At 40.4% G+C, this 25,911-nt stretch overlaps 1 protein-coding gene across 1 annotated transcript in view; it reads left to right on the top strand.

The window, feature by feature from the left end:
* PCSK5 (proprotein convertase subtilisin/kexin type 5) overlaps window positions 1–25,911 on the top strand; it is a 265,280-nt gene that overhangs the window by 209,504 nt on the left and 29,865 nt on the right. Inside the window, exons 22-26 of the mRNA XM_054398161.1 lie at window positions 1,278–1,414; window positions 3,339–3,536; window positions 3,891–3,959; window positions 20,018–20,060; window positions 25,488–25,630. Coding sequence (XP_054254136.1) covers window positions 1,278–1,414; window positions 3,339–3,536; window positions 3,891–3,959; window positions 20,018–20,060; window positions 25,488–25,630 — 590 coding nt within the window. The remainder of the gene's footprint in view (window positions 1–1,277; window positions 1,415–3,338; window positions 3,537–3,890; window positions 3,960–20,017; window positions 20,061–25,487; window positions 25,631–25,911) is intronic.

Raw genomic sequence — 25,911 nt, 5'->3', positions numbered from 1 at the left:
AAATAGTATGAAAACTAAAACACTGAATAATCCCTGTTTTTTGTGAAAATTCAGCAGTAGATGTCACTTTATTTCATAATAAAATCACTCTCAAATCTTTCTTTTTTTTTTCTTGACAATTCAAAATATAGTTATGCAATTCATGTGACAGATTTTCACAAAATTCCTTGTCAATCTGTTTACTGTTTGAGCTGCAGAGGCTAGTGGCAAGATTTGACCTGCTGGTGTCTTCCATTAGGGGCGACAAAACAAAAAGCAATACAAATGTATTTCACCGCTGTGTGAGCTGTTTGTAAGGATGGCTATCATTACAACCAGCACATGTAGTAGAACAGAGTAATATTTGTATGTCATATAAGTATAGTCCACCTAATTCCAGTACTTCTGCCACATTGTTCCATTTGCACAGAAACCAGCCACAGGGGGCTTGCAGTCCCCATGAAGAGGCTGCATAATGGTCTTAAACATGCAGGTATAGCTATAGGAGCTATAGCCTGCATAGGACTACCTTACTGTCACATTCCAGAGGAGAGATGCATCTCTGCTGAATATTTCATATGGCCATGCAGGCTTCTCCCTGATTCCCTCCAGCAGCTTGCCTTCAGCCTCACAAGACTTTCTAATCAGTTTCTAAGTTTTCTTTGTTATGTGCTCAAACAGATTCCCAAACAGATTAGACATTAAGTAGTGTTGAAAAATGGACCAGAAATGTTCATCATTTAAAAGGATTCTGTAACAAATATTTCATACCCAGCTAAAAAGAGAACATTTAGCAGCAAAACTCCTATGTGTTCACAGATATGCAATTCTAAAAATACATCTCTTAAAGGCCAAGATTCAGATGGATTTTTTACTTTGTATACAAGGTCATTTTACCAACACCATGGTACTGTTCACTGGAAGCTTTTAAAGTGAAACTAATAGGAAACTTCAACTGATGATTGCTTCACAGGCAAAGATAAAGTCTTGCTTTTCTTTTAACAGATGTAAGTGACCACTGCGGGGATTGTGGTAGAAAGACATCTGGCTACGGAACCAAAACATGATGTGTCTCAGAAAAATCTAATATCTAACATAGTCTAAGATCTGAATTTAAAGCATGGTTGGTTTTCCATTTAGCAAATACTATCAACATGATCAGGAAAATTAAGGGCTAAAGAGCGAAGACTTTTGTAAATAGAGTAAAGGAAGAACATGTGGGTTTCTTGTTAGTTTCCTTTAAATTTAAAGAACAAGTAGCTGCTAAGTTTGTGATCATGCCTCTTTCTGCCTCAAAGAGTCTTTGATGATGGTCGTTGTGTTATGCAATGCCCCAAAGGAAAGTTTGAATTCAATGGACAGTGTCATATGTGCCATCACACCTGCCTGGACTGCAGAGGAAGTGAGCCTAACAAATGCACCACTTGTGGGACAGGTAAAAAATATTTGCACTTGCAGCTTTTCTCCCCTTTCTTTGCCTCCAAGTTTCCTTTCTGCTCTGCTCTCAGGGACAGTTGCTAGAGTCAATAAAATAAGCAGTGCTTGTGCTACTGATCTGAACCATAACATTTCTGTAATTCCGAAGTGAGCTGAAATTATTTTTTTTTTCTTTAAGAAAGCACAACTCTGTATTAGCCTTGCATCTCTATGCATTACACTTGGTACATTTTGACTAGGAGCTATATTAACAGAAACAGAATGAGCAGTGCAGGAGAAAAACATAAAAAGCCTTCCTCTGGAAAAGAAATCTCTATACATGCCTTCCCCAGTCTCTACACAGTATGTGCTACACTGAAATGGAGCAAGCTTGCACAAGCAGGCAGGGAGCCAGGATGCCTTCCAAAACATGTCTGGGAAAGGCTAGGATACAAACAAGGTGGGTTCCACAACAGACTGCTGTGTCCCTACACCAGACAAAGAGGGCCCACAAAGAAAAGTTTATCACAAATACACATAGAAACTTGTCTTTTGATGTGTTTTCACAGAGTTGAGAAGGTAATATAGTTAAATTTGTGGTTGTTCCAAAAAGCACCTCTTCTTCTTTTGAAGATAGGTTTTAAAAACTATTCCCTTTTGACTCTGTAACTCTTGACGGGCAAGGAACTGGAGACTACTGCGTACAGATATGTGTAACTAGCCTTAATAAAGAGGAAGTTTTGGTGAACTTTTTCTGAGGACTCAGAATGGAATCATAGTCTTTTTCCTTTCAACTGCTACTTCCATTTAAGTTCCTAGTCATCAATTTGTTTAGAAATAAGTGTCTAGGTTACAAGAAAACAGTACTATGTCTGGCATTAATTTGTTGTACTAATAATGTACTAATAATCTGCTAATGTACTAATAACGTACTAATATTTTCTCACTTCGGTAAATGCGACTTAAGGGATGATCTCACAAGGTACTTCAGGTCCAATGTGAGGGAGAATTTGTTCCCTGAGTCTCTCCCTGTGGTGGACAGCAGTATAAATTTATGTATTACTGTGTATCAAGACATGAACACATCAATGGGAGTACTACCCTGACAAGGCTGGAAAATATTGTTCTAAAGTTTTGTACATGAAAAATATTAGACACAAAGTCTTTATTTCTGCTGTGGTGCAGCAATTATTCCTTGTTATAGCTGCTTTCTCTGCGATTTCAAAAATAAATTGTAGTAAGCAAATTTTTGCTCTATATTTAAAGCAATTAAATACACTTAGCATTATAAATGCGCAGCCTGGAGAAGAGAAGGCTCCAGGAAGACCTAATAACAACCTTCCAGTAGCTAAGGGGGGCCTACCAGAAGGATGCAGAGAGACTGTTTACAAAGGCCTGCAGTGATAGGAGAAGGGGCAATGGCTTCAAACTAGAGAAGAGTAGGTTTAGATTGGATGTTAGGAACAAGTTCTGCACCATGAGGGTAGTGGAACACTGGAACAGCTTGCCCAGGGAGGTGGTTGAGGCCCCATCCCTGGAGATATTCACGGTGAGGCTGGACAGGGCTCTGGGCAGCCTGATCTACTTGAGGATGCCCCTGCTTACTGCAGACCTTCAGAAGTCCCTTCCAACCCAGACCATTTTATGATTCTATGATTCTATAATGTATGAAATCTATACCATAGGGTAACCCATCAAACAACTCATATGACATGGAACATAGAGTAGATGTTGTCGATGGTTTCATGGTTTTCATTCAGAAAGACTTGAATCAGAGGAGCCCCCAGCTCCTCATGCACTAGAGAATGCTATTGCTCTGACAGGAAATAAGGTGCACATTCACTATTCAGATTCAAATCCAAATTATTCCACAGCCTAGTTGTGACAAGGATAAGGACTACAGGTTAATCTGATATCTTTTTTCCCATTTGTTTGCCTTACAGATAGAAGAGGGATTGAACGTTTCCTCTATCATGGGGAGTGCAGAGAGAGCTGTCCTCCAGGTCATTACCACTCAGCCAATACCTGTGTGCCCTGCTCCGACCACTGCGAGATGTGTCTGAACGCCAGCCACTGCAAAAGATGTTTCAGAGGTTACCACCTTAGTCAAAACGTATGTCAGAAACATAACTGTAGAGAAGGTAAGTATCCTTCAGTAAAAGTTAACATATTCTATTTAATCTGTAACAGAAATTTCATTAAGGATCTTGGTTCCTGTATTGAAACATACAATCACGTCTAATCATGAGGTGTGATCACTCCTTAAACTCCAGTTCTGATTCTCTTCTAATAAATACTATGTTAATATAAAATAGGAGTATTTTGCTCAGATTGAATAGGGTTGCACAAGGACAAATGAGGAAAAAAAATTGGTGTGAATCTTTCCTTTTGGGGTTTGGATAAAGTTTATTTCCATTTACCTTGCTAAGTATTTCCAAATGTTGGCCTTCCATTATGTAGAATTAACCCAAAAATTGGCGATTTGCAAAACACAGGTGAAGTGGAAGATCCTGACTCTGAAGAGTGCATACCATGTTTAGATGGATGTCAAAGCTGTAAACTGGGTAAATATTCCTTTTATGAGCCTTTATCCTTATTCTGAGTGTAGGGAAATTTATTCCTCTTCCCCTGTCTTGTCATGAGCTTATGTGCATGCCTACCAAGTAAATGATATTTCTCCAAGTGTACTTAGTTTTGAACACCATTTCTGAATTCTGTCTCAAGCATAATATAAGAATATATTTTGTATTAGTTTAGCTATTAATCTTTGCAGTGCTTTTTTCCAACCCCTTTTTTATTTTTTCATGTTTGAATGTCACACTTAGGCTGAGAGATTTACTAACGTTTTGAAGCCATTATCAAACACAGAACTTCATCCCAGATCTTCACATTTTCTAGCCCTGAAAATCAATCATTAGCCTGTGCTTTTAATTAAAAAAAATAGACATAAGGGCAGATCTTAAACTTCTTTCAACAGAAAATCACCGCAATTGCAATGTTACTGCCCTAAAAAAGTAATATCTTCTTTCTACCATCCATTCAGTCTTAAGTCATGCAATAAAACTTCCTGTGACTCTGGTGTCCAGCTGTTCTGCATGAATGCAGGCAAGCCTAATGTTCTCCTCTGTGACTAGACCTGTACCTGTCAATACTTCTGAATGAAGAGGTGGAGGACCAACTGTTAACATTTTTATATAGCATGGTATCCAGATTCATGTCATCTGTCTGCCTGGTTGTGGGGAGTGCTAAGACTGTTCACAGGCAGATGGCATACACAAAAAGTACTCATTTACCTTTGTCCTCAGAAGATCACTCACCTCCTAAATATTAATCATCTCTAATACTCACTAAATATTTACTTTCAAGTTCTTACACTCAAAGTTCTAATTTCAAATAGGCTTTTCAATGGTTTTAAAGATCAACAGAATGGATGAAAGTAAAACAAAAACTGAATGAATTTTCATTGCTAAGTAAAGTAAGAAGTATTAAAATGCCAGAGTTTGGTTATTGGCATACTTCATTAAGGAAACTTTTTTGGCAGTTACAATGCATACATTATTGAGATTCAAAGAAACTGGTTTAATGTTGGCTCTATTTGGAACACAGCAGTGGACTAAAAGCAAGATGCCAGGCAGCTTTTGCAAATTGCCATGTGATGCTGAAGTAAAGCATGACCTGTAAACCTCTAACTTAAAATCAATCACGTAAAGATGCTATTTGTTTCTGGGTTCAGTCTTAATATTCAATGAGTTTTCTGGCCTATGAATAGCTTAATTCATAGATAAGATGAGCACATAATAATTTTCTCATGTCTTATCAGAAAATTCATATAAAACACAAACAAACAAACGAACAAGAAAAAAAGCTGAACTAGTCTTTTAGAAGAAATGGATTATTTTGAAAGCTGTAAAAATTACACTGCCACAAAAATAGATCAAAATAATAACATTTCAAAGCGAGAAAATATCAAATCTGATACATTTAGTTTCACATATTTATGATCTCTCTACAGACTCTCCTTCTAAAACTAGGCAAATGCTGCATGATTTGCAGTCTTTCTTTACCTTACCTCTGTTTCAACACCACTAAGGAATTTAATCTGAGTAAGAACTGTAGGGCAGGAGTAGGAAAAGCATTCCAGTGCTGTGAACTTTTCTACTAGAAGTACAGCAGAAAGCTGTACATGAAAAATCACCATGAAAATCAGAGGAAGCACAATATAGCAATGATAGCAATTAGAGTCAAAATTCTATGATTTACATACCGTGAAGCTGTTATTCATAAAAATTGCCAATACAGTCTATGTATACACAAGCAGCTTCAAAAAACTCAGGACCATTCTCTCACGAAACAATCATCAGACACCTCTCTTTTCTGAAGCGCTTCAAGATCCTTTCATATAAACTGTAACAAATAAAAATAATTAGCTTCCTCAGTTCATACTGCTTGCAGATACAGACAGAAGCTATATGACTTTTAAAAGGAGTATCAGATCACAGTGACATTATGCTGTACATTGGGAGCAACAAAATACAAGTGATTCTCTTATTGTCTAGAAATTACAAAGGTTGATTAATAGGGTTTTTGCTGTTGTTTGGGTTTGGTTTTTTGTTTTGTTTTGTTGGTGGGTTTGGTTTTTTGTGCTTTCTGGTTTTTGGTGGGTTTTGTTTGGGTGGGTTTTTTTGTTTGTTTTTTTCTTTGTTTTGGGGGGTTTTGGGTTTTTTGGTTTTTTTCTTTTTTTGGTTGGTTGGGGTTTTTTGGTAGCCACAGATCATTTCAGGAGGGATACATAACTGAACTGTCTGTTTTCCTACTGTCCTGAAAGACAAGTCATTTTTGGCCAAATTTTTTTTTCCACAGAGCAGCAAGGAATAGCTTGAACTGAAGTTTTTTGCCAACTGAATTTTTGGACAATGTTGTCCTGCTTTGTCAAAGCAAGAAAATGAGTAAGATTTACTCTCTTTTGGGCTGATGCCAGGTGCCAACAGAGCAAAGCAAGTAATGGAAGCAGACTGTGTGGGAAGTATTGTTTCCTGATCAGTAGTGACCCTACAGACAGATTAAGACACAAATATCACACCCAGTAAGCAATGCTTCAAATTATTATTGTTCACCAGCAGTGAGGATATTGAGGTGGAAGATTGCTAGTGTTTGTAATATTTTCTGGGATCCTTAGGGAAAAAAGTAAAATCGTGTCTATTTGCTTCCAAGTTTGGAACCAGTTTTGTTTTAGAGTTCCAGTGTAGCAATATATCTTGACTGTAACTACCATGAAACACAAGAACTATCATAGGGACTTAATCAAGGATACAGGTGATGTTTTATTTTAAATGCAAGCAATAGTTTTCCTTCTGATTTACTTCATTAATTTGGAGGCTGCCCATATGTTAACAACATAAAAAATATGTAATGCTCAGCAATGACATTATGCCTGCAGACACTGTCAGGTGTTGGGATATGTAACAGTAAAACTGGCTTAGACAGCACTAATCTCAAAAGGATCTAGGGTTTTGTGTCCACAGTGCCAAAACAATGGCTATTCACAGCAGGGTTCTCCTCCCAACCTTCGTCTGCCCAGAAGATCTAAAATGCATGTGACTGCTGCCATACTAGCACAATTGGCATGCTTAAGTACATGACATTCCACAAGATCTTAAAGGCAAACTCTTGCACATGCACTGAAATGTGAAGTGAGAGCCAAAGACAAGTCAAGACTTCAATATGTATGTCCAATCCTAAATTCTTACAAGCTTCAAATATATTTCTACTTCTGTGTAAGCAAATGCAAAACCAAAACTGGACAGACTAAGTATCTAAGAAGGTGCACTAAATAAATTTCAAGTCCATGCTTTCAAGATTTTCTTTATTACTTGAGTACACCAGATCTGATAATCCCATTTTGTACACTCTGGGCCTATTTGCTAGGGCAGCAGTGACCTATTGCTCCCTCTGATGTAGACAGGTCTATGGGAACTGTAGATCTTCATTACCTCTAACCATAAGACTGTGATTAGATTTTAATTATTTGCCTTCTGGTGAGCAACATGAAACATCATGCAGTCTACAAAATTAAATTCAGTTTCCCCCACAAAGGCCACTTTTGAAAGAGGAAGTTCTGCTGAATTAGTCTTTAAGGAGGAGTATTTTATTTATGTCATTGCAGCATCAACCTTCCCCTTCTCAATATACGTTCACTTATGGATTTACATCACTTCAGAACTCCACTCATATTTTCTCCAAACTCTTAAAGCCAAAATGTATCTCAGAAACTTTCTTCACTGTCAAACTTATCATTTTAGAAAGTAGTCAGCCCTAAGTCAACACCCAGGACAAGAATGAAAAAAAAAAAAAAAAAAAAAAAAATTTGAGCCACTTAAAGTAATGATTCTAAGAGAATTTCAGAGTCAATGCAAGAACACAACCAGCTTGGCTTTTACTAGGTACAACACACAGACCAATGGTTTTCTCAAATACTTTCAGCTCTCACTTTCTTTCTAATAATGCAATTTGCATTTTTCCTTTTTCACCTGCATAATGACAGCCACGAATTATGGGTACTTATAAATGTAATAGCTGACAAAATTCTCTGCTCCGTAGTGTCTACTGACTTGCGTATGTGCACTTCACAAAAAGAATCTTCTGCACCTTTAACCAATAATGCTGTGTAAGAGCCCCTGCTTCATTGAGAACCTAAATATTTCCAGTACATGGAGCTCAAGTTGTTCATTGATAAATTCATAGGAACAACAGAAAGATAGGTCTTCCTCTCGGAAGGGATTGTGAAAGTCAGGCATTCTCATACTGACCTTCCTGTCAGTGTCCTCCCATGGAGCCTACACATTTCTGATACAATTCAGGATCACCTATTTACTGATTCATTTTCACTCACTTTACCCAACTTGCAAAAGTCTTCTTTTGGCTTCCCAGAGATTAACTCATTTTCATCTGGTGAGAGAACCATCTAGTCAAGGTGCCCCACTGGACCTGCTGTTTGTGAACAGGGAAGGACTGGTGGGTAATGTAACGACTGGAGGACACCTGGTGCATGAAATGATCGAGTTTTCCATTCTTAGAGAAGTAAGGAAAGGGGTCAGAAAGACTGCCATCCTGCCTGTCCAGGTGGCAGACTTTGGTCTGCTTAGAAGGCTGGTTGACGGAGTCTCTTGGGAGGCAGTCTTGAAGGGCAAAGGAGCCCAGGAAGGTTGAACAGTCTCCAAGAAGGAAATCCTGGAGATGTAAGAACAGGCCATCCCCATGTGTCAGAAGATGAGCCAGTGGGAAAGGAAACTGGCCTGTCTGAACAGAGAACATTGGCTGGATCTCAAGAAAAAGAGGAAATTATATGAGCTTTGGAAGAAGAGGCAGGCAATGTGTGACAACTAAAAGGGTGAAGGGAGGTCATGCAGAAAGAAAATTAAAAGGCCTAAAGTCCAACTAAAACGTAATTTAGCTAGGTCTGTGAGGGAAAATAAAATATGTCTCTATAAGCATACCAATAACAAAAGGAGGGCCAAGGAGAACCTCCACGCTTTTCTGGATGCACAAGAACCATAGTGACAAAGGATGAGGATAAGGCTGAGGTTCTTAACACCTTCTTTGCCTCAGCCTTTACCCTGTGCCAGAAGATGGAGTTGTGGAGCAGAGTGAAGCTCCCATGAATCAAGAAGAAATTGCAAGGGACCTGTTCTGCCATTTAGACACAAACAGGTCTGTGGGGCTAGATGGTATCCACCCAAGGGTGTGGAGCAAGCTGGCAGAGATGATCTCCAAGCTCCTTTCCATAATCTTTCAACAGTCTTGGCTGACTGGGGAAGTTCCACTTGACTGGAGGCCCATTTGTGGGAAAGGCCACAAGCAGGATCTGTGAAAAACCAGACCTGTCAGTCTAACCTCAGTGCCAAGGAGAGTCATTGAGCAGATTACCATAAGGGGCATCATGTGGCACAGAGGATCAGGTCTGGTCAGCATGGGTTTATGAAAGGCAGGTCCTGCTTGACAAATATGATTTCCTTCTGTGACAAGGTGATCCACATGGTGGATGAGGGAAAGACTGTGTTATGTACTGGACTTTAGCTAGGTCTTTGACATGGTTCCCCATAGCCTCCTCTTGGCCAAACTGGCTGCCCATGGTCTGGACAGGCACACTCTTCACTGGGTCAAGAACTGGCTGGATATCTGAACCCAAAGAGTGGTGGAGTTAAATCCCATTGGTGGCCAGTGGTGTTTCCCAGGGCTCAGTACTGGGACCAACTCTATTTAACCTTTTCATTGATGACCTTGATGGGGAGATTGAGTGTATGCAACCTCAGCAGGTTTGCAGATGACACCAAGCTGGGTGGGAGTTTCAGTCTGCTGTAGGTAAGGAAGGCTATGCAAACAGATCTGGACAAGCTGGCCTGATGGGCTGAGGACAACGTTGTGGTGTTCAACAAGTCCAAATCCTGAGTCCTGCACTTGGGTCACAACAACCCCATGCAAAAGTAGAGGCTTGGGAAAGCAGCTTGGCAGAGAGGAATCTGGTTGTGCTGGTCAACATACAACTGAACATGAGCCAGCAATGTGCTCAGGTGGTCAAGAAGACCAATGGCATCCTAGCCTCTCTCAGGAATAGTGTGGCCAGCAGGACCAGGGAAGTGATAGTGCTCATCTGCTTGGCTCTGGTGAGGCTGCACCTCAAATACTGTGTTCAGTTTTGGGCCACTCACTACAAGAAGGGCGTTAAACTGATGGAGGATGTCCAGAAAAGGGCAGTGGGGCTTGTGAGGGGTCTTGAACTGTGAGGAGCAGATGAGGGAGGTGAGACTGTTTAGTCTAGAGAAGAGGACACTGAAGGGAGACCTCATTGCTCTCTACAACTACCTGAAGTGAGGTGAGTGCTAGCTTCCTCTCCCAGGTGACAAGTGATAGGATGAGAGGAAATGGACATAAGATGAACCAGGGGAAGTTTAGATTTAATATTAGGAAAAATTTCTTTGCCAAAAGGGTCATCAGGCACTACAACAGGCTGCCCAGAGAAGTGGTGAAGTCACTAACCCTGCAGGTGTTTAAAAGACATTTGGATGAGGAGCTTAGGGACATGGTCTACCAATTTTGTAAAGCGAGATGTTAGGTTATGGTTAGACTTGGTGATCTTAGGATCTTTTCCAACCAGGCAACTCTATCATCCCTTATAACAGCATATCAGGTATATGACCTTTTCACCCATCCAGATTTCTGCAGACAACAGTACAATGTGAATTTTCCAACCTTTGCATAAGGACTATTTTCAAAGTCTAACGCAGAGAATAAAGTACTCTTTGGTGTTCAGAACAGCTTACAAAAGAGACAAAAAACAAGAAACCCCAAGAAGCAGTGCCCCTGAGAATAAAATCTATAAAAGCATTTAGGCACAAATATCACTGTTTTAGCAAGGTAAAGCCTGAACAACATTCCAAGTTCATCCACAACCTATTTCCTTTGGCCTGGGTTCCAAAATCTTTGTACCAACATGTAGCTATAAAGACAGAAAATGACAGAAAACATCATGCAAATCTTCCACAAGACCTATTATACAGAGTAAGATGGTGGAAAATACAGTCTATAAGGCAGTGAGGGTGAGAGAAAAGTTGTTTGGAGAAGGTTTAAGGAACTTCTAAGACAGATAAAAGGGCAGCAATGTGAACAGACTCAAGCTCACAGGTACAGATAATAATTCCAGCAGTTGTGCTAATGATTAATGATTGAAAAGTGATCTGGTTCCCATAGCAACCTAAGAAACACAAAGGAAAACTTCATTTCTTCAAATCTTCCTGATGATGAATAGACTTCTGCTTTCAAAATACCATAGAAAATTATGATAAGGATTCTTTTTTATCTCAGAGTAAATCTTCCTCAAGAGATTAATCTTGCAGAATGGGGTTTAGATTTGCAGATAGTAGGACTTGATTCCACAGGCTTCTGTATTATGAATATGCAATCTCTGCAATGTCCAGAAAGTTTTGGAACTGTTTTTCTCTGATTCCAGTAGTAACACTTCAGCATGAGGCAGAACATTACTTTAGAGTATATTGCCTTTCCTACAGTATAGATAAAAGAGAATTTCCTTGCACAGTGAAGATACAGGATGTATGCATTAAAGAAAACACTTTGTCTTTGAAATTTTTCTTTCTCAGTGGAAGAAAATAACTTCCTGGTTGGAGACAAGTAATTGGAAAAACTTAAGATATGAGATTTAACCATGAGTTCTGCAAACAGAAGATACTCCAGATTCTAGTTTAGAGCTTTCTGTATGAACACAGACAAAAAGTACTGAATCAGAACAAAAGTTCGTTTACTTCAATAGCCATTGATCAAACAATGGATGCACTCCTAAAATTACAAACAAAGCATGTATTGCTACTTCTTGAACAGTTTGTAGTTCAGGGGTTTCATGAATCAACACAGTAAAAAAATGTTAGCTGCTGAATCATTCTGTTGGAATTACTAAAGAACAAATATATTAAAACAAATATAATTTAAACCATCTGGAGTCCAGGCCCTCTTTTCAGGGAAGTTTGCTGCCTCCCTGGGGCCCAGATCAGGGATGTCACCAGGAAACTGATGAGGTTAGTACAGCCTATCCAGCACAGTGATGTTTTGATAAGATCAAGGTTACTTAAAATAGATTTCAGGATCCTGGAAAGAGTTCTGAAGGATTCAGGAGCACAGGTAGTGTTTTCCTCAATCCTCAAAGTAATGGGGAGACACACTGGAAAAAAACAGATGAGCCCAAGACACCAACACCTGTCTCCAAGACTGGTGCCTCTGCCAGAACTCTGGGGTTTTGTAATCACCAATAAATACTGGATTCTGCACCTAGCATGCGGTAATGCTGGACATGAGTAGGGCATAAAGGGCTGGAAAGCAGCCCTGCAGAAAGGGATCTAGGGGTGCTGGTTGACAGTAAGCTCAGTATGAGTTGGCAGTATGACCTGGCAGCCAGAAGAGCAAACTTCATCCTGGACTTCATCAAATACAAAATAAACAGCTGTTCGAAAAAAGGTGATCATACAAACATCATTGTATTTAGTGTTGTGCAACCTCACCTTGGACCATCCAGTTCTGGGCCCCAAAGTGTGCAACCTCACCTTCGACCATCCAGTTCTGGGCCCCAAATTTTAAGAAGAATGTGAAGATCCTTAAATGTGTCTGGAGGAGGGCAACAAAGCTGGTGACACTGCTTGGGAGTGGTTGAAGACTGTGGGTTCTCTAGGTTGGACAAAAGGAAGCTGGGGGTCAACCCCATTGCTCTCTACAGTTTCCTGGGAAGAGAACGTGGACAGGGAGATAGTGATCTCTTCTCCCTAGAATCCAATGATAGGGCACGTATCAATGGTTCAAAGCTGAGTCAAAGCAAAGTGGACATTAACAACTACTTCTTTACTGTGATAGGGTGGTCAAATACTGAAGCAAGTTTCCTAGAGAGGTGATCAATGACCCATGCCTGTCAGTGTCTAAGAGGCCTTTGAACAATGCCTTTAATAACATGCTTTAACTTTTGGTAATTTGGAACTGGTCACAGGCAGTTCTTTTCTGTTCTCTTTTCTCTCCTTTTCTTTCCATTCCATTCCACTCCACTTTGTTCTATTCAAGCAACTTGCTTCAACTTTTGGGTTTTATACCAGTCTAAAGTTCATCAATCTTGATATTTCAAAAAAGGAGTTATATTACAGAACAACTTAGCAGTACACGTCTTAGATTCTCCCCATATGGAGAAGATGTTTCCCATATGACTCCTGCCCTGCATAAATATGTTTTGTTAATGGAGGACCAATGGAATCCAGTGATTCAGATTAGTGGTAAAACCTGCACTCTTGTCTGTGGCGTAAACTTGGGACCACTGCTACCACATTTGGGAGTTTCATGTGTGCTGTGGATCTCACACCACCACTGATGAACTACACCTGGTGACACTCTAAAGGGTTCTGACCTAATGCTGATTTTTTAGGCCATTTTTTTAGATTTTTTTGTTCCTTGAAGTTTCCCAATCTCATCACATTCCCTCAGAAAATCTCTACCAAAATTATTGCACTTATCAAAATAGATGTATTTATGTAATCATCAACATTTCACCTCAGTCATACAAACCAGGTAATGCATATTTGAATGCTAAACTTTGGCTTAATTTCATCTCATCTGCACTTAATTTTGTCTTCTAACTACAAGATATTAAAATCCTTATTTTAAGAGAAAAATATGCCTCATTTCTTTTTCTTCTGTCAAGGCAATACAACAACAGCAAATTATATTATTCATCTTCTAGAATAAGGTAGTTGAAATTAGAGCTCTGTGATTTTTTTTAGGTCAATTTGCTCTACAGCAAAAGGAAAACTCAGTACGTATTTTGCTTTTCAGTCATTTACACTCTGATTAAAGGTAGTTTTAATTTCAAACAAAATGAAACGGGAAAAAGGAGGTAATTTCAGTAAAAGTATGATTAAGTCTGTTTAACTCTTTTTTCTTTTATGCCTTAGAAATATGCATATTTTTAATTTATTAAATATCTTGTCTGAACCAAAGTTATAGTTTTTGGCCAAAGCAAATACTGATGCCATTTTTTCCCCTCTATAAATTTAACAGACAATGGAATCCAAGCTTTTCTTTCTTCTCTTCACTCTCCACTTCCTGGGCAATATGACCTGTCAAAATAAATTACAATGTTAGAAATTAGAAAAACAAAGATAAATCTGACTTACAGATAAAACACACAACAGTAATAATGGGAGAGAGGGAAAGAAGTGAAAAAATAAGAAAAAAAATAAACCCAAACAAAACCCCAACAAAGCACACACATACAAAAAAACTCCCACAAACACATACCTTCTGACACAAACTGGAAGATCCAAACCAGATTCCTTGGCTCCACAACAGAAGTCTTTATTTTACAGGCTTACTTTTCAGCTGGGTCTGTGCTAGTCAAATGTCTTATTATGTTTGTATTGTACATTTGAATTATTTTAATTGAGATGCCATAAAAACTAAAGAAAAAATGGTCTAAGGTAGTTAATACATATAATTACTCTTGTTGGTGACACACTACAATTTATAGTACTTTTTTTTTTTTTGAGATTATTGTAAATTATTGTTCAGGGGAATGTAAAAGGCAAATAAAATCTGGCAGTAACTATTGAAATTAAACAATCCTGCAGGCTGGCCTTTAAAGGAAAATTGCAATGTAATACAAAATCCTTTTCAGTCATTATATTTAATTAAACTGGAAAAGAGTGGTAAACCAGACATTAAATCCCAGACACTGAATATCCTCAGTTTCTCTTGACTTCAAGGTTGAGTATATTCAGCACATTCTGGTGGCTGAGCCAATAAATAGTTCCAGAATTTTAATTTTTTTAAAAGTTCGTAAACAAAACAGGAAACTAAAAGTTACAGTCTAAATACAGAGTCTGCAAAACCTACCCTTGTACTTAACTTCAACTCTCAGTTTTATTGTATAGAGTAGATAAAGTCAAGCACTTAAAGATCTGGGTCTAATTAGATGGGATACTTTGAGAAAGTGCTACTCAAAAGAGCAGTGGAGTAACCATGTAAAGTTTCCAGAATCAGGATTTGCCTGAATGCCATGAAAATTCATGCATACTGAAACAGTGGAAAGGATTTTGAAAATGCTCTAGAGCTCATTTTTCATATGGATGAATTTATGTACTAAATATTTCATTAAGCCTATACAGTAATATCACCAAAAAAAACCCCCACAAAACAAAACAAAACAAACAAGCAAAAAAACCCATAAAAATACACTTGCAGCACAACAATGCTATGCTTGTAACACTAATGCCCATACTTCCCTCCCAGAGTGGAAAAAATTCAATTAAAATCAGAGGGTTCCAACAGAATGCATGAAAGTCTGGCTTTTGGCTGATATTTAATCTTTGCGTGTACCTTTCCTGTAACATAGCTGCATTCCAAATGTATTGTACTTGAGAAGGGTGCAGGGTGGAGGAGGGAACAGGAGTATCAGTTTATTACAGACAGGGAAAGAAACCAAATTACTTTTTCTATGAACTCTGGATGATCTTTACTTATCTAAGAAAACTGCAATAAAACCAGGGAGTCACAGAGGATTTTCTTGTTTCTGAGGCCTTAAGATTCGTGACCCTGTACTTGGCCCTGGTGAGTACTGTGTTCAGTTCTGTGCACCACAGTATTTGAAAGACATTGAGGTCCTGAAGTGTGTCCAGAGAAGAGCAGTAAGACTGGTAAGAGGTTTGGAGGGCATGTGATACTGGGGTTGGTTGGTCTGAAGAGGAGAAAGCTAAGGGAAGATTTTATTGCTTTCTACAACTACGTGAAAGGAGGTGGTAGGGAGGCTGGGTCCCTTTTTCCAGGAAACTAGGAACAGGACAAGAGGAAATGGGGTTAAGTTTAGACTGAATATTAGGAAAGAATTCTTTACTGAAAGAGTGATGAGGCATTGTAACAGGCTGCCAAAGGAGGTGGTTGAGTCGCCATCCCTGGAGGTATTCAAGAAGCATGTAGATGTGGTGCTTTAGGATATGGTTTAGTAGTCATATACTTGGGTTACGGTTGGACTTGATGATCTTAAATTTTTTTTCCAACCATAATGATTCTATTATTCTATGACTTAAAATGGCTTGAATCCTGTTTCCAGGATCGCTTTTGTTTCTCTCTTTAAAACAGAATGTTGTAAACTCAAAATAGTGGAAATCGATGCAAGTGGAAACAGTAAAATGTGAGAAAATATTGGCAGTTCTTATGGCAGGAAGTCTTCTGGTCATGTGAAGACACACTGAGAAAAGTTGGAGTTGTTCAGTCTGGGGAAGAGAAGGCTCTGAGGAGACAATATAGTGGCCTTCCAGTACAGGAAGGAAGCCTGCAAGAAAGATTGGTAGGGACTGTTCATGAGGGCATGTAACAATAGAACAATGGGCATTGACTTCAAACTAGAGAAAGGTAGATTTAGATTGGACATTAGGAAGAAGTTCTTTGCTATGAACGTGGTGAGACACTGTAACTGGTTGCCCAAGGAGATGGTTGGGAGACCCCAACCCTGGAGACATTCAAGGTCAGGCTTGATGGGGCTCAGAGCAACCTGATCTAGTTGGACTGACTAGATGGCCTTTAAATGTCCCTTCCAACCCAATGCATTCTGTGATAGCAAATCCGCTTTGTGCCACAGAAATCATGATATTTTATGGCCAAGTGAGGGTTTCAGTGATTTCAGGATGTTTTTCACTGCTAGCCCAAGAAAAGATTATGGTGGATTTGAAGGAGCCACATATACATAGCTGTATAATTCCCTAGACTTAGCTCATTCTCAAAATTAATTTCCAAGATTTTGGAAACACAGTGTACATTAAATAACAAATCCACTATTGCAGGAATAGCTGCACATTTTGTTTTCTCTCCCCCCAACAGTTACCAAACACACAAGCAGGACCAGCAATTTTGACAGTGTCTCTTTGACGCGTATTTTGTTCTTTCCACCAAACAAGGACTACAAGTGCCAATCCCATAATAACATTCAAAAAATAAAAATATGTTTATTTAAAAATATGTTTATTTATCATCATGTCAATCTCACTCCTAACAATGCTCAAAAAACACTTAAAAAAAAAAACCCCAACAACAACTTAATCAGGAAAAAATAATCTCAGGAGGTATCCTTATTCAGAAACAATATTAATAATATTAATAGTTCATAAATCATTCAAAAAGAAGCCCTGGACAAGCCATATACCTCTTTTCTAGAAGTTAAGGAATACTTCACAGCAAATACTTCCATATTTTAAGTGTTTCCCACCCTAACATAAAATCTAAAGCAAAGAACACAAAGATTAGGTGATTGCTGTTTCTGATTGTGCTCTAAACATAAATAGAATATTTTCACCGATCTGCAACATTTCTGGCTAAAACTTTACACCTCATAAATAAATTACTAGAACTTCTTTCAAAACCAAGTCCATACTGCCTAAACAGTTTGCATGTATAAACTGTGATTTATTGTACACACAATTCAAAAAGAAACTTAGTGAAAATTTTCTCTTATGGGTACTGTTAATATCAAAAATAATTTATAAGCATTTCATCATAAAGCAGTTTATAAATAGTTTTGCTCAGGTTGTTCTGTTTCCTTCCATGCTCCCTTTGGGATATTTGAGTAAGGTAAAAGAACCAGAAAACTAATAAAAGAAAAAGGAAGGTTATAGAAAATATTCATTTCATATGAGCATAAAGCCATATTCATCATTGTAACAATTTTAAGAGGTCATATAACACTTTTTCTGTTCTTTGAACAAAATTTTTGAATGCAGAAATTAATCTTTTGCTGAGAAAGTTTACCCCAAAGCCTTTTCCTCCCTTTCATCCCTCCAAAGGTGTTTGTAAAAATGATTACTTACATGGTTTTTGAAGAGCTTCCTTTTTGAGGCACCAAGTGCTTTTTTTGACTTACCTCTGTAATGAATAAAGAAAGAGGATTAAACCACAGATTTTAATAACTCTGAGTCTCCTTTTAAAAGTTCGTTTTGCCCAATCTGAGCTCCCAGGGAGGTTCTGCTTTGCAGAACAGCACATTCTAGTGACTCAAAAGACACAAGTCACTGTGAAAATAGAGGCCAGGACCAGGTTGTGGATGAGTTTATGTCCTAAAAATATAGAATCATAGACTCATTAAGGTTAAAAAAGACCTCTAAGATCATCAAATCAAACTATCAACTCAACATTACCGTTACTACTAAGCCATGTCTGGAAGCACCAAGCGTACATGTCTTTTGAAAAGTTCTAGGGATGGTGACTCCACTACTTCCCTGGGCAGCTTGCTCCACTGCCTGCCCACTCCTTCTTAAAGAAATTTTGCCTAATATCCAATCTAAACCTTTCCTGGTGCAACTTCAGGCCATTTCCCCTTGTCCTGTCAGTTGATACTAGGGAGAAAGACCAGCACTCCCCTCACTGAAACCTCCTGTAAAGTGTGACAGGTTCTCCCCTCAGCTCCCTGTTCTTCAGACTAAACAATCCCAGTTTCCTCAGACTCTCCTCAGAAGACCTGTTCTCCAGAACCTTCACCAGCTGTGTTGCCCAACTGTATTTAACTTCAGTACAAATCTCTGGGCTTGGATGTCCAGTCAGTTTTTAACCCTAAGAGTACGACTTCAGTAACCCATGAGCCTCCAGCTTCTTTAGCAGAAAGCTGTGGGAGGTGATGTTAAAGGCTTTACTAAAGTCCAGATAGATAACATTCACAGCCTTCCCCTCATTCACTAAGCAGGTCATCTACTCATGGAAGGAGATCAGGTTCATCAAGCAGGACCTGCATTTCACAAAGCCATGCTGGCTGAGCCTGATCCCCTGGTTGCCCTCCAAGTGCCATGTGAGTGTACTCAGGATGAACTGTTTCATAATCTTTCCCTGTACCGAGGTCAGCTGTAGTTCCCTGGATCCTCCTTCCAGCCCTTCTTGTAGGTGAGTGTCTGTCGCAAAGGCACCCACAAAACAAACAGCGACAGCCATCTGAAAACTGGATTAATCTGCTCTTCTGGCTCAATAAAAGTACAGGTTCAGATGTCAGTTTGGAAAATATTGTTGCACAACTAATTAAACTGTTTAGACAGATGAACCAAAACACGCATGTGCTCACTCAGAAAGGGAAAATCTGCCCACTAGTACTCAAAATATCTACATATGCAATCACTGCAGAGAAGCAAGGGTTCCTTAGGCAAGGTCCTGTTCTAATAGGAGAAGATTTGACTGCTGGGATGCTTGTATGTGGAGAGAACCCTATCTCTCTATAGCAGGACTTCATTTACCCTGCAAGTTGTTGTGCTGTGGTCATTTTTTTTTTAATTAGTCAGAGGGCCATGTTCTCCAAGCAACAAAAGGAATTTTGAGCTCAGAGGCAACAGCTAATGTCTGGGGATGTCTGATCTTTATCGGCTCCTAGCAAGCCTCAGCCCCCTGTCTGGATTCTGTCAGGACCTTGTGTTTGTTGGGGGGCAGTCTTACCTGCCACAGTGTCACTCTGGCAAGCCTTCAACCGTCTGGGACTACCCTTGTTAACCAAGGCTGCTGATAGATGATGGAGTGTGGTTTGGCAAGCTCCTCCGCGCTCTCAGGTGGATCCCATCTAGCCCAATAGACTTCTGAGTTGCCCAGGTGGTGTAGCAGATCACTGCTTCCTCCTGTACTATGAGGGGGTTTATTCTCTCTGTCCCTGTCTTTCTGCTCAGGGGGCTTGAACACCCTGTAGAAAACTGGTCTGACTGTTAAAGACTGACTACCTTAGCTTTATCCTCACCTGTGGTGGTAATGCCCCCACCCCCCATCCAATGAAGGGTGGAGATTCTCCTTGGCTCTCTTTCTGTTAAGGTATTTGTGAAGACCTTTTATATTACACCTCACAACAGTGGCCAAAGTGATTTCTAGCTGGACTTTTGCCTTTCTGATACTCTCTCTGCAGGATCAAATGAGATTGCAGCACTATTCCTGAGTTGCTGACAGAGATTCAGAGACACTGCTGTTCTAGTTATGGTTGCAGTAATTTCAATGTAAGAAATATTAACATGAACATGGTGTACATTCTCGTGTTACTCTGAATATTATTTACATAATTTCACATTTTTTATTTCAGATGACCCAGGAATCTGTATAACATGCATTCAGAACTATTATATGTAAGTATAGCTGTATAGTTCTTTAGATCTTTACCTTTTTCTAAAGTAAAAATATATAATTTGCTATATAGATGTATGCTGTATAAGTTATTCCATTCCTTTTAGGTACTACCTATATCAGAACAGTAACTTTAAAAATGCTTAGGAAACACTGGAAAACAAGCCAACTGGTCACTATCAAGACTTTTTAAAACTTAAGGACTGATGTCAAATTTTTGTATGTGAAGAGAGGAATATGGAACAGAAGGGGTCTAAAAGTTAAGCAGCGCCTCCAATCTTCTCAGTGCACCCCAGGATACTATATATGGCCTTCTGGGCCACAAGGGCACATTGCTGTCCCATGCATAACTTGTTATCCATTTCCAAGTCCTCTGCCATGCTGTTCTCTAGCAGATCACCTCCTAACCTGTACTGGTGCAGTTTATTCTTCCTTCCCAGGTGCAGGACTCTGCACTTGTCCTTGTTGAACTTCATTAGGTTCCTCTTTGCCCAGCTCTCCAGTTTGTCCAGGTCTTGCTGAATAGCTGCACAGCCTTCAGGTGTATCAGCCAAGCCTCCCAGTTTCATACCATCAGCAAACTTGCTGAGCAGACACTCTGTCACTCTGTCCCCTCATCAATGTCATTGATGAAGATGTTGAACAGGACCGGACCCAGCACTGATCCCAGGGGGACTCCACTAGTTACAGCTCTCCAGCTGGACTTGGCACCATTGACCACCACTCTTTGGACTCTATTTTGTAATCAGTTCCTAATCCATCTCACTGTTTGTTCTTCTAACTCATGCTTCTGGAGCTTACTCACAAGGATGTTACAGGAGACTTACAAAAATGTGTATTTTTAATATATTTTATAATTAATATTTCCTGGCAGTGGTATCTTCAACCACCACCATAACTTATTTACAAAATGTATTCACAGGTTCAGTTATTCAGTTGTGGGTTTTACACTACACATATAAAGACAGTTAAATGATTTAATCACAGATCTAACATTTCCAACACAGCAATTCAAATTAGAAATACAGGTGCTGTGATCTGTGGTTTTCCCACAAATGGGATTCCGTGGCAGATTAGTCAGGTACTCACAACTTGCTCCTCTGTCTGGTGTCTTCCCAGATGCTGTGGCTATGATTCGAGCAGTCCTTGGCTTGGAAGGGGCTAGGGGGCCTCTCTCTCTTGTTGTGCCCAGTCACTGGGCTGTAGCCTCTTCTGGGATTCAACTGCCTTGGAGATTTCCCCTTTCTGCCTTGGTCCAGTTGCAAGGCCTGGGTGAAGCTGGTCTGCTAAAGCAGATTCTTCAGCTGCTACTTGGGCAGCATTTGGCTCTTGTCTCTTTGTGGTAAGCAGGCCCTCAGCTGCTACTCTGGCAGTATTTGGCTCTAGCTGCTTGCTGGGTGAGAGCAAGATGAGTTGCCTGACTTCTTGGCTGGTTTAAATACTGTCTCAAGACAATTAATGCCCTTTGGTAATGCAGAACCCTGATAACTGGACCTATGGGATGGGGCATATCCAGACATGGCCAGGGGCACACACAGTTGTGTTACAAAGTTAATCACACGTGGTAGTGTCCAGATTTGAACATTCACTGGTGCTTACAATGTTCATCACATGTGCTATACATTTCCCTTGACCATCTGGACTCCAGGACCTGTCCATATAAGCACATGTGCAGGTGCTTAGCTCATTGTCCAGGCTAGGATATGTTTGGGGGTTTGACCGTTCAGGATAGAAACGGTGTCAAAAGCCTTGCTAAGGTCAAGGTAGACTACATCCACAGGTCTCCCTGCATCTACCCATTCAGTTACAACTTCACAGAAGGCTATCAGATTAGTCAAGCATGATTTCCCCTTGGTAAATCCATGCTGACTGCTCCTGATCATCTTCTCTTCTTCCAAGTGCCTAGAGATGACCTCCAGAATAAAGTACTCCATCATTTTTCCAGGGCTGGAGGTGAGGCTCACTGGTCTGTAGTTTCCTGGAATCTCTGTCTTGCCCTTTTTGAAGACTGGAGTGACATTGGCTTTCCTCCAGTCCTGAGGCACCTCTCCTGTCTGCCAGCATTTTGCAAAAATGATGGAAAGTGGTAGAACGACAACATCAGGCAGCTCTCTCAACACTCTTGGGTGCATCTCATCAGGCCCCACGGACTTGTGAATGTTCAATTCATGTAAGTGACCCCTAACCCAGTCTTCACTAACTAGTGGAGAGTCCTCCCTCCTCCAGACTTCTTCATCCAGGGTCTGGACTTCATAGAGGAGTTCAGTATTAGAAGTAAAGAAGGTGTTCAGCAACTCTGCCTTCTCTGTATCCTCAGTTATCAGGGCTGTCTCCTCATTCAGCAGTGGGCCCACAGTTTTCCTATTCTTCCTTTTCCCGCTGACATATTTGAAAAAGCCTTCTTGTTCTCTTTTACTTCCTTTGCAAGTTTTCATTCTAAGAGGGCTTTGGCCTTCCTTGTTACCTTCCTACATACCTTGAGAACTTCTCTATAGTTCTTCCATGTGACAAATCCCTTCTTCCATGAACTGTAAATTTCTTTCTTCCCTGAGATCTCCTTCAGAAGCTCCTTGCTCAACCATGCAGATCTCTTAGCATGTCTATTTGAATTTTTACTCAAGGGAACATACCTATCTTGGGCTTGGATGAAGTGGCATTTAAAAATTGACCAACTTTCTTGGGCTCCTTTACCCTCCAGAGCCTTAGCCCATGGGATTCCTGTAAATAGATCTTTAAAGAGTACAATGTTAGCCCTGAAGAAGTCCTGGGTTGTAATCCTACTTATTGCTCTACTTCTACCTTGTATAATACTAAACTCCACCATGTCATGATCACTGTCACCAAGGCTTTTCCCAACCTTAATGTCCCCAACCAGTCCTTCTTCATTAGTTAATAGCAGGTCCAGGAGTGCACCTCTCTTCCACTACCTGCATCAAGAAATTATCATTGACAGACTGCAAGAGCCTTATGGACTGGCTGTGCCTAGCTGTGTGGGTTTGCCAGAAAATATCAGGGTGATTGAAGTCACCTATGAGTACCAAGGAATGTGTTATAGAGGCTACCTTCAGTTGACTGTAGAAGGCCTCATCAACATCATCTTGGTTTGGTGGTCTATAGTAGACACCCACAACAGTTTCATTCTCTTTTACATGTCCCTTGATTTTCACCCACAAGCTTTCAACCTGTTCTACCTCCCCCTGGGACAGCACTCAATACATTTCAGTTGCTCTCATACATACAGAGCAACACCACCACCTCATTCTGTTGCTCTGTTTTTTCTAAATACTATGTAGCCATCCATGGCAGCGTTCCAGTCATGGGATCCGTCCCACCCAGTGATTGCAATTGCATCATAGTCATGCAACCTAATGCAGATCTCCAACTCCTCCCCATGCTCCATGCGTTGGTATATAAGCATTTCAGAGAGGGATTTAAGGCGTTAGTTTTCACTCTTACTATCTGTCCCTTCCTGGTCACTCCTGTGGTTACTATCCTATTAGTGATCCCTGTGTTTTTATTGTCACTTATACCACCGTTATCCACCTCAAGTGGGACGGCAGATTGAAGGCTGTCCTTAGGCTCTTCTCCAGTAAAACTGGTTTTTTTTCCCCTTCCCCCTTCAAGCTGTTTCAACAAACCCCATCAGCTCTTGTGCAAGGATCCTTTCCCCCCTTTGAGAAAGGTGTAGTCCATCTGCCACCAGGTGCCATATAAACTTCCAGAACAGGTGCCGTATAAACTTCCCTGTGATCAAAGAACCCAAAATTCCAGTGGTGACACCAGCGTCTGAGCCACATGTTAATCAGGTGTGTTTTCCACCCTCTTTCAGTGTTTTTTGCTACCACTTGAGGGATTGAAATCCTGCTTAATTGCCTTTGGACTTCTCAGAATCTGCAACCTCATCACTACCAACCTGGATAACTAACAAATGGTAATAATCAGGGGGCTGCACCAGAGCAGAGAGCTTCCTCTTGTCTGAGCCCAAGGTAGACAGCAGGCTTCCCTGTGAGTCTGGTCTGCAATGGGTCCCTCTGTTGCCCTCTACAATTGCCTACTATAATTACCCTCCTTTTCTTCCTCATTGAAGAAGTCCTAAGGTGTGGGGGTGAGTGAAAAGCCCTGGGTGACTGACTGGATGGCTCCTTGTCTCCATCTTCATTCCCTTCTGCCTCCAGAGCCTCATAACTATTATGCAAATATATCGGGGGGGTGGGGGGTTGCGTGTAGGAAGGGAAGGGGGATGCCAGCAACCCAGCCAGGAATCTGATTCAACCTTCCCTCATCTTCTTTTTTGTCATTGCTAGCCTGATGGGAGAAGGGCAGGGGACTCTCTTTTTTCTTCAAGTGTCTCCCAGTGTACCTGCCTCAGGGATGGTACAGGGGCCCCTCATTCCTGGGTGCTATGTGGCAGGTGCTTCCATTTCTGTTACAGGCAGGGCAGAGCCTGGCTCTCCCAGTCTATCTCCATTTCAGCCTCCCTAATGCTCCTAAGTCTTTCCACTTTGTCTTGCAGCCTTTCAACTTCGCCTTGCAGCTTTGCTGCTTGGCTGAGCAGATCACTTAGCCTCTGCTACCAGGGAGAGGCTGTAGCATTCCCTGCAGCCTGTGACCATCCTTACCATCCTTCTGTGGGAGCTCTGAGTTCCCACCTCCACTTTGGATGGTGTCATTAGCATGGTCTTCTTCTGCTGGGTGGAGCCCAGTGTACTTTGACTGAGATGGTGTTTGGTTTATTTTTGTTTGTTTAATTATTTTATTTTATGTTAATTTATTAATTTTTCTCAGCCACCATCCTGCCTGACTACTGCTGATATTTTTGTCAGGCTACTGCCAATAGTGCTTTACTCTGCAGCCCAGCCCTGCATGCACTGCTTGCTGCATTGTGGCAAGACAGCTGCTGCCCTGCTGTTTGCAGTCTGAGGGCCGCTTCTGATTTCACAGCTTTTAAGTCTCCTGCAGTTTCCCCAGCAATGCTCCTAGCCATGTCACCCTCTTGAGCACACAAGCCAGAGATGTCAACTAGTGTCAGGTCTCTCCTCTCTCTCTGGGAACCCCCTGATCTCCTCTAAAAAAACACCAGCCTCAGAGCTCGCTGGTCTGATGTCGCTGCCTCACAGTCTCAGTTCTTTACAATCACAATATAGTATTTCCTAATTAATTGTACAGTTGGGGTTTTGTCTACATAAAAGAAAAAAAAAGGAAGAAAATTGAATTAGTAGTACTTGAGAAACCTGAGATTAGAAAACATAACTTGTTAGCATTTGTCAGCTGAGTAACATAAGCACAAACACATTTTGAATGCCTAGTAGAGAAACAATTTATGTTCATATAAGGCTGAGAACAGAGGTTTACTATACCCAGAAACATGCAGAAAACAAACATAACAACCTTAAAAGAACTTATTAATGATCTTCTGCTTTATCTTACAGGCATAAGCAGCAATGCTATAAATATTGCCCAGAAAATACCCACAGAGATGAAAGTTCTCTGCAGTGTAGAGATTGTCCTAACAACTGTGATAGCTGTGACAAGGACAAGTGTGAGCTGTGCAAGGAAGGCTTTTATCTGTCAGGTATGGCATATATACAAAAGTATTTTAGACTTCTTTGGACAGAGAGCCTGGACACACATCTGAAATTCCTAAGTCTTTTCTATGGCAGACAGCAGAGTCTGAGGAGAATTAGCACTTTACAGAATTGGATTGTTTGCACTCACCTAAGGTGATATGTTAGCCACCAGTGCTGTTTGGTTCCATACATTTGACTACATAATCTTCCCTCCTTTTTTTTTTTAAATCCATTTGGACACTTTCAGACAAATACAAAAAATACTGTATTTGATTCAGACTTTCTG

Source organism: Indicator indicator, chromosome Z (genome assembly GCF_027791375.1).
Source record: "Indicator indicator isolate 239-I01 chromosome Z, UM_Iind_1.1, whole genome shotgun sequence".
NCBI lineage: Eukaryota > Metazoa > Chordata > Aves > Piciformes > Indicatoridae > Indicator > Indicator indicator.
This window is presented reverse-complemented; position numbering and strand designations above follow the sequence as displayed.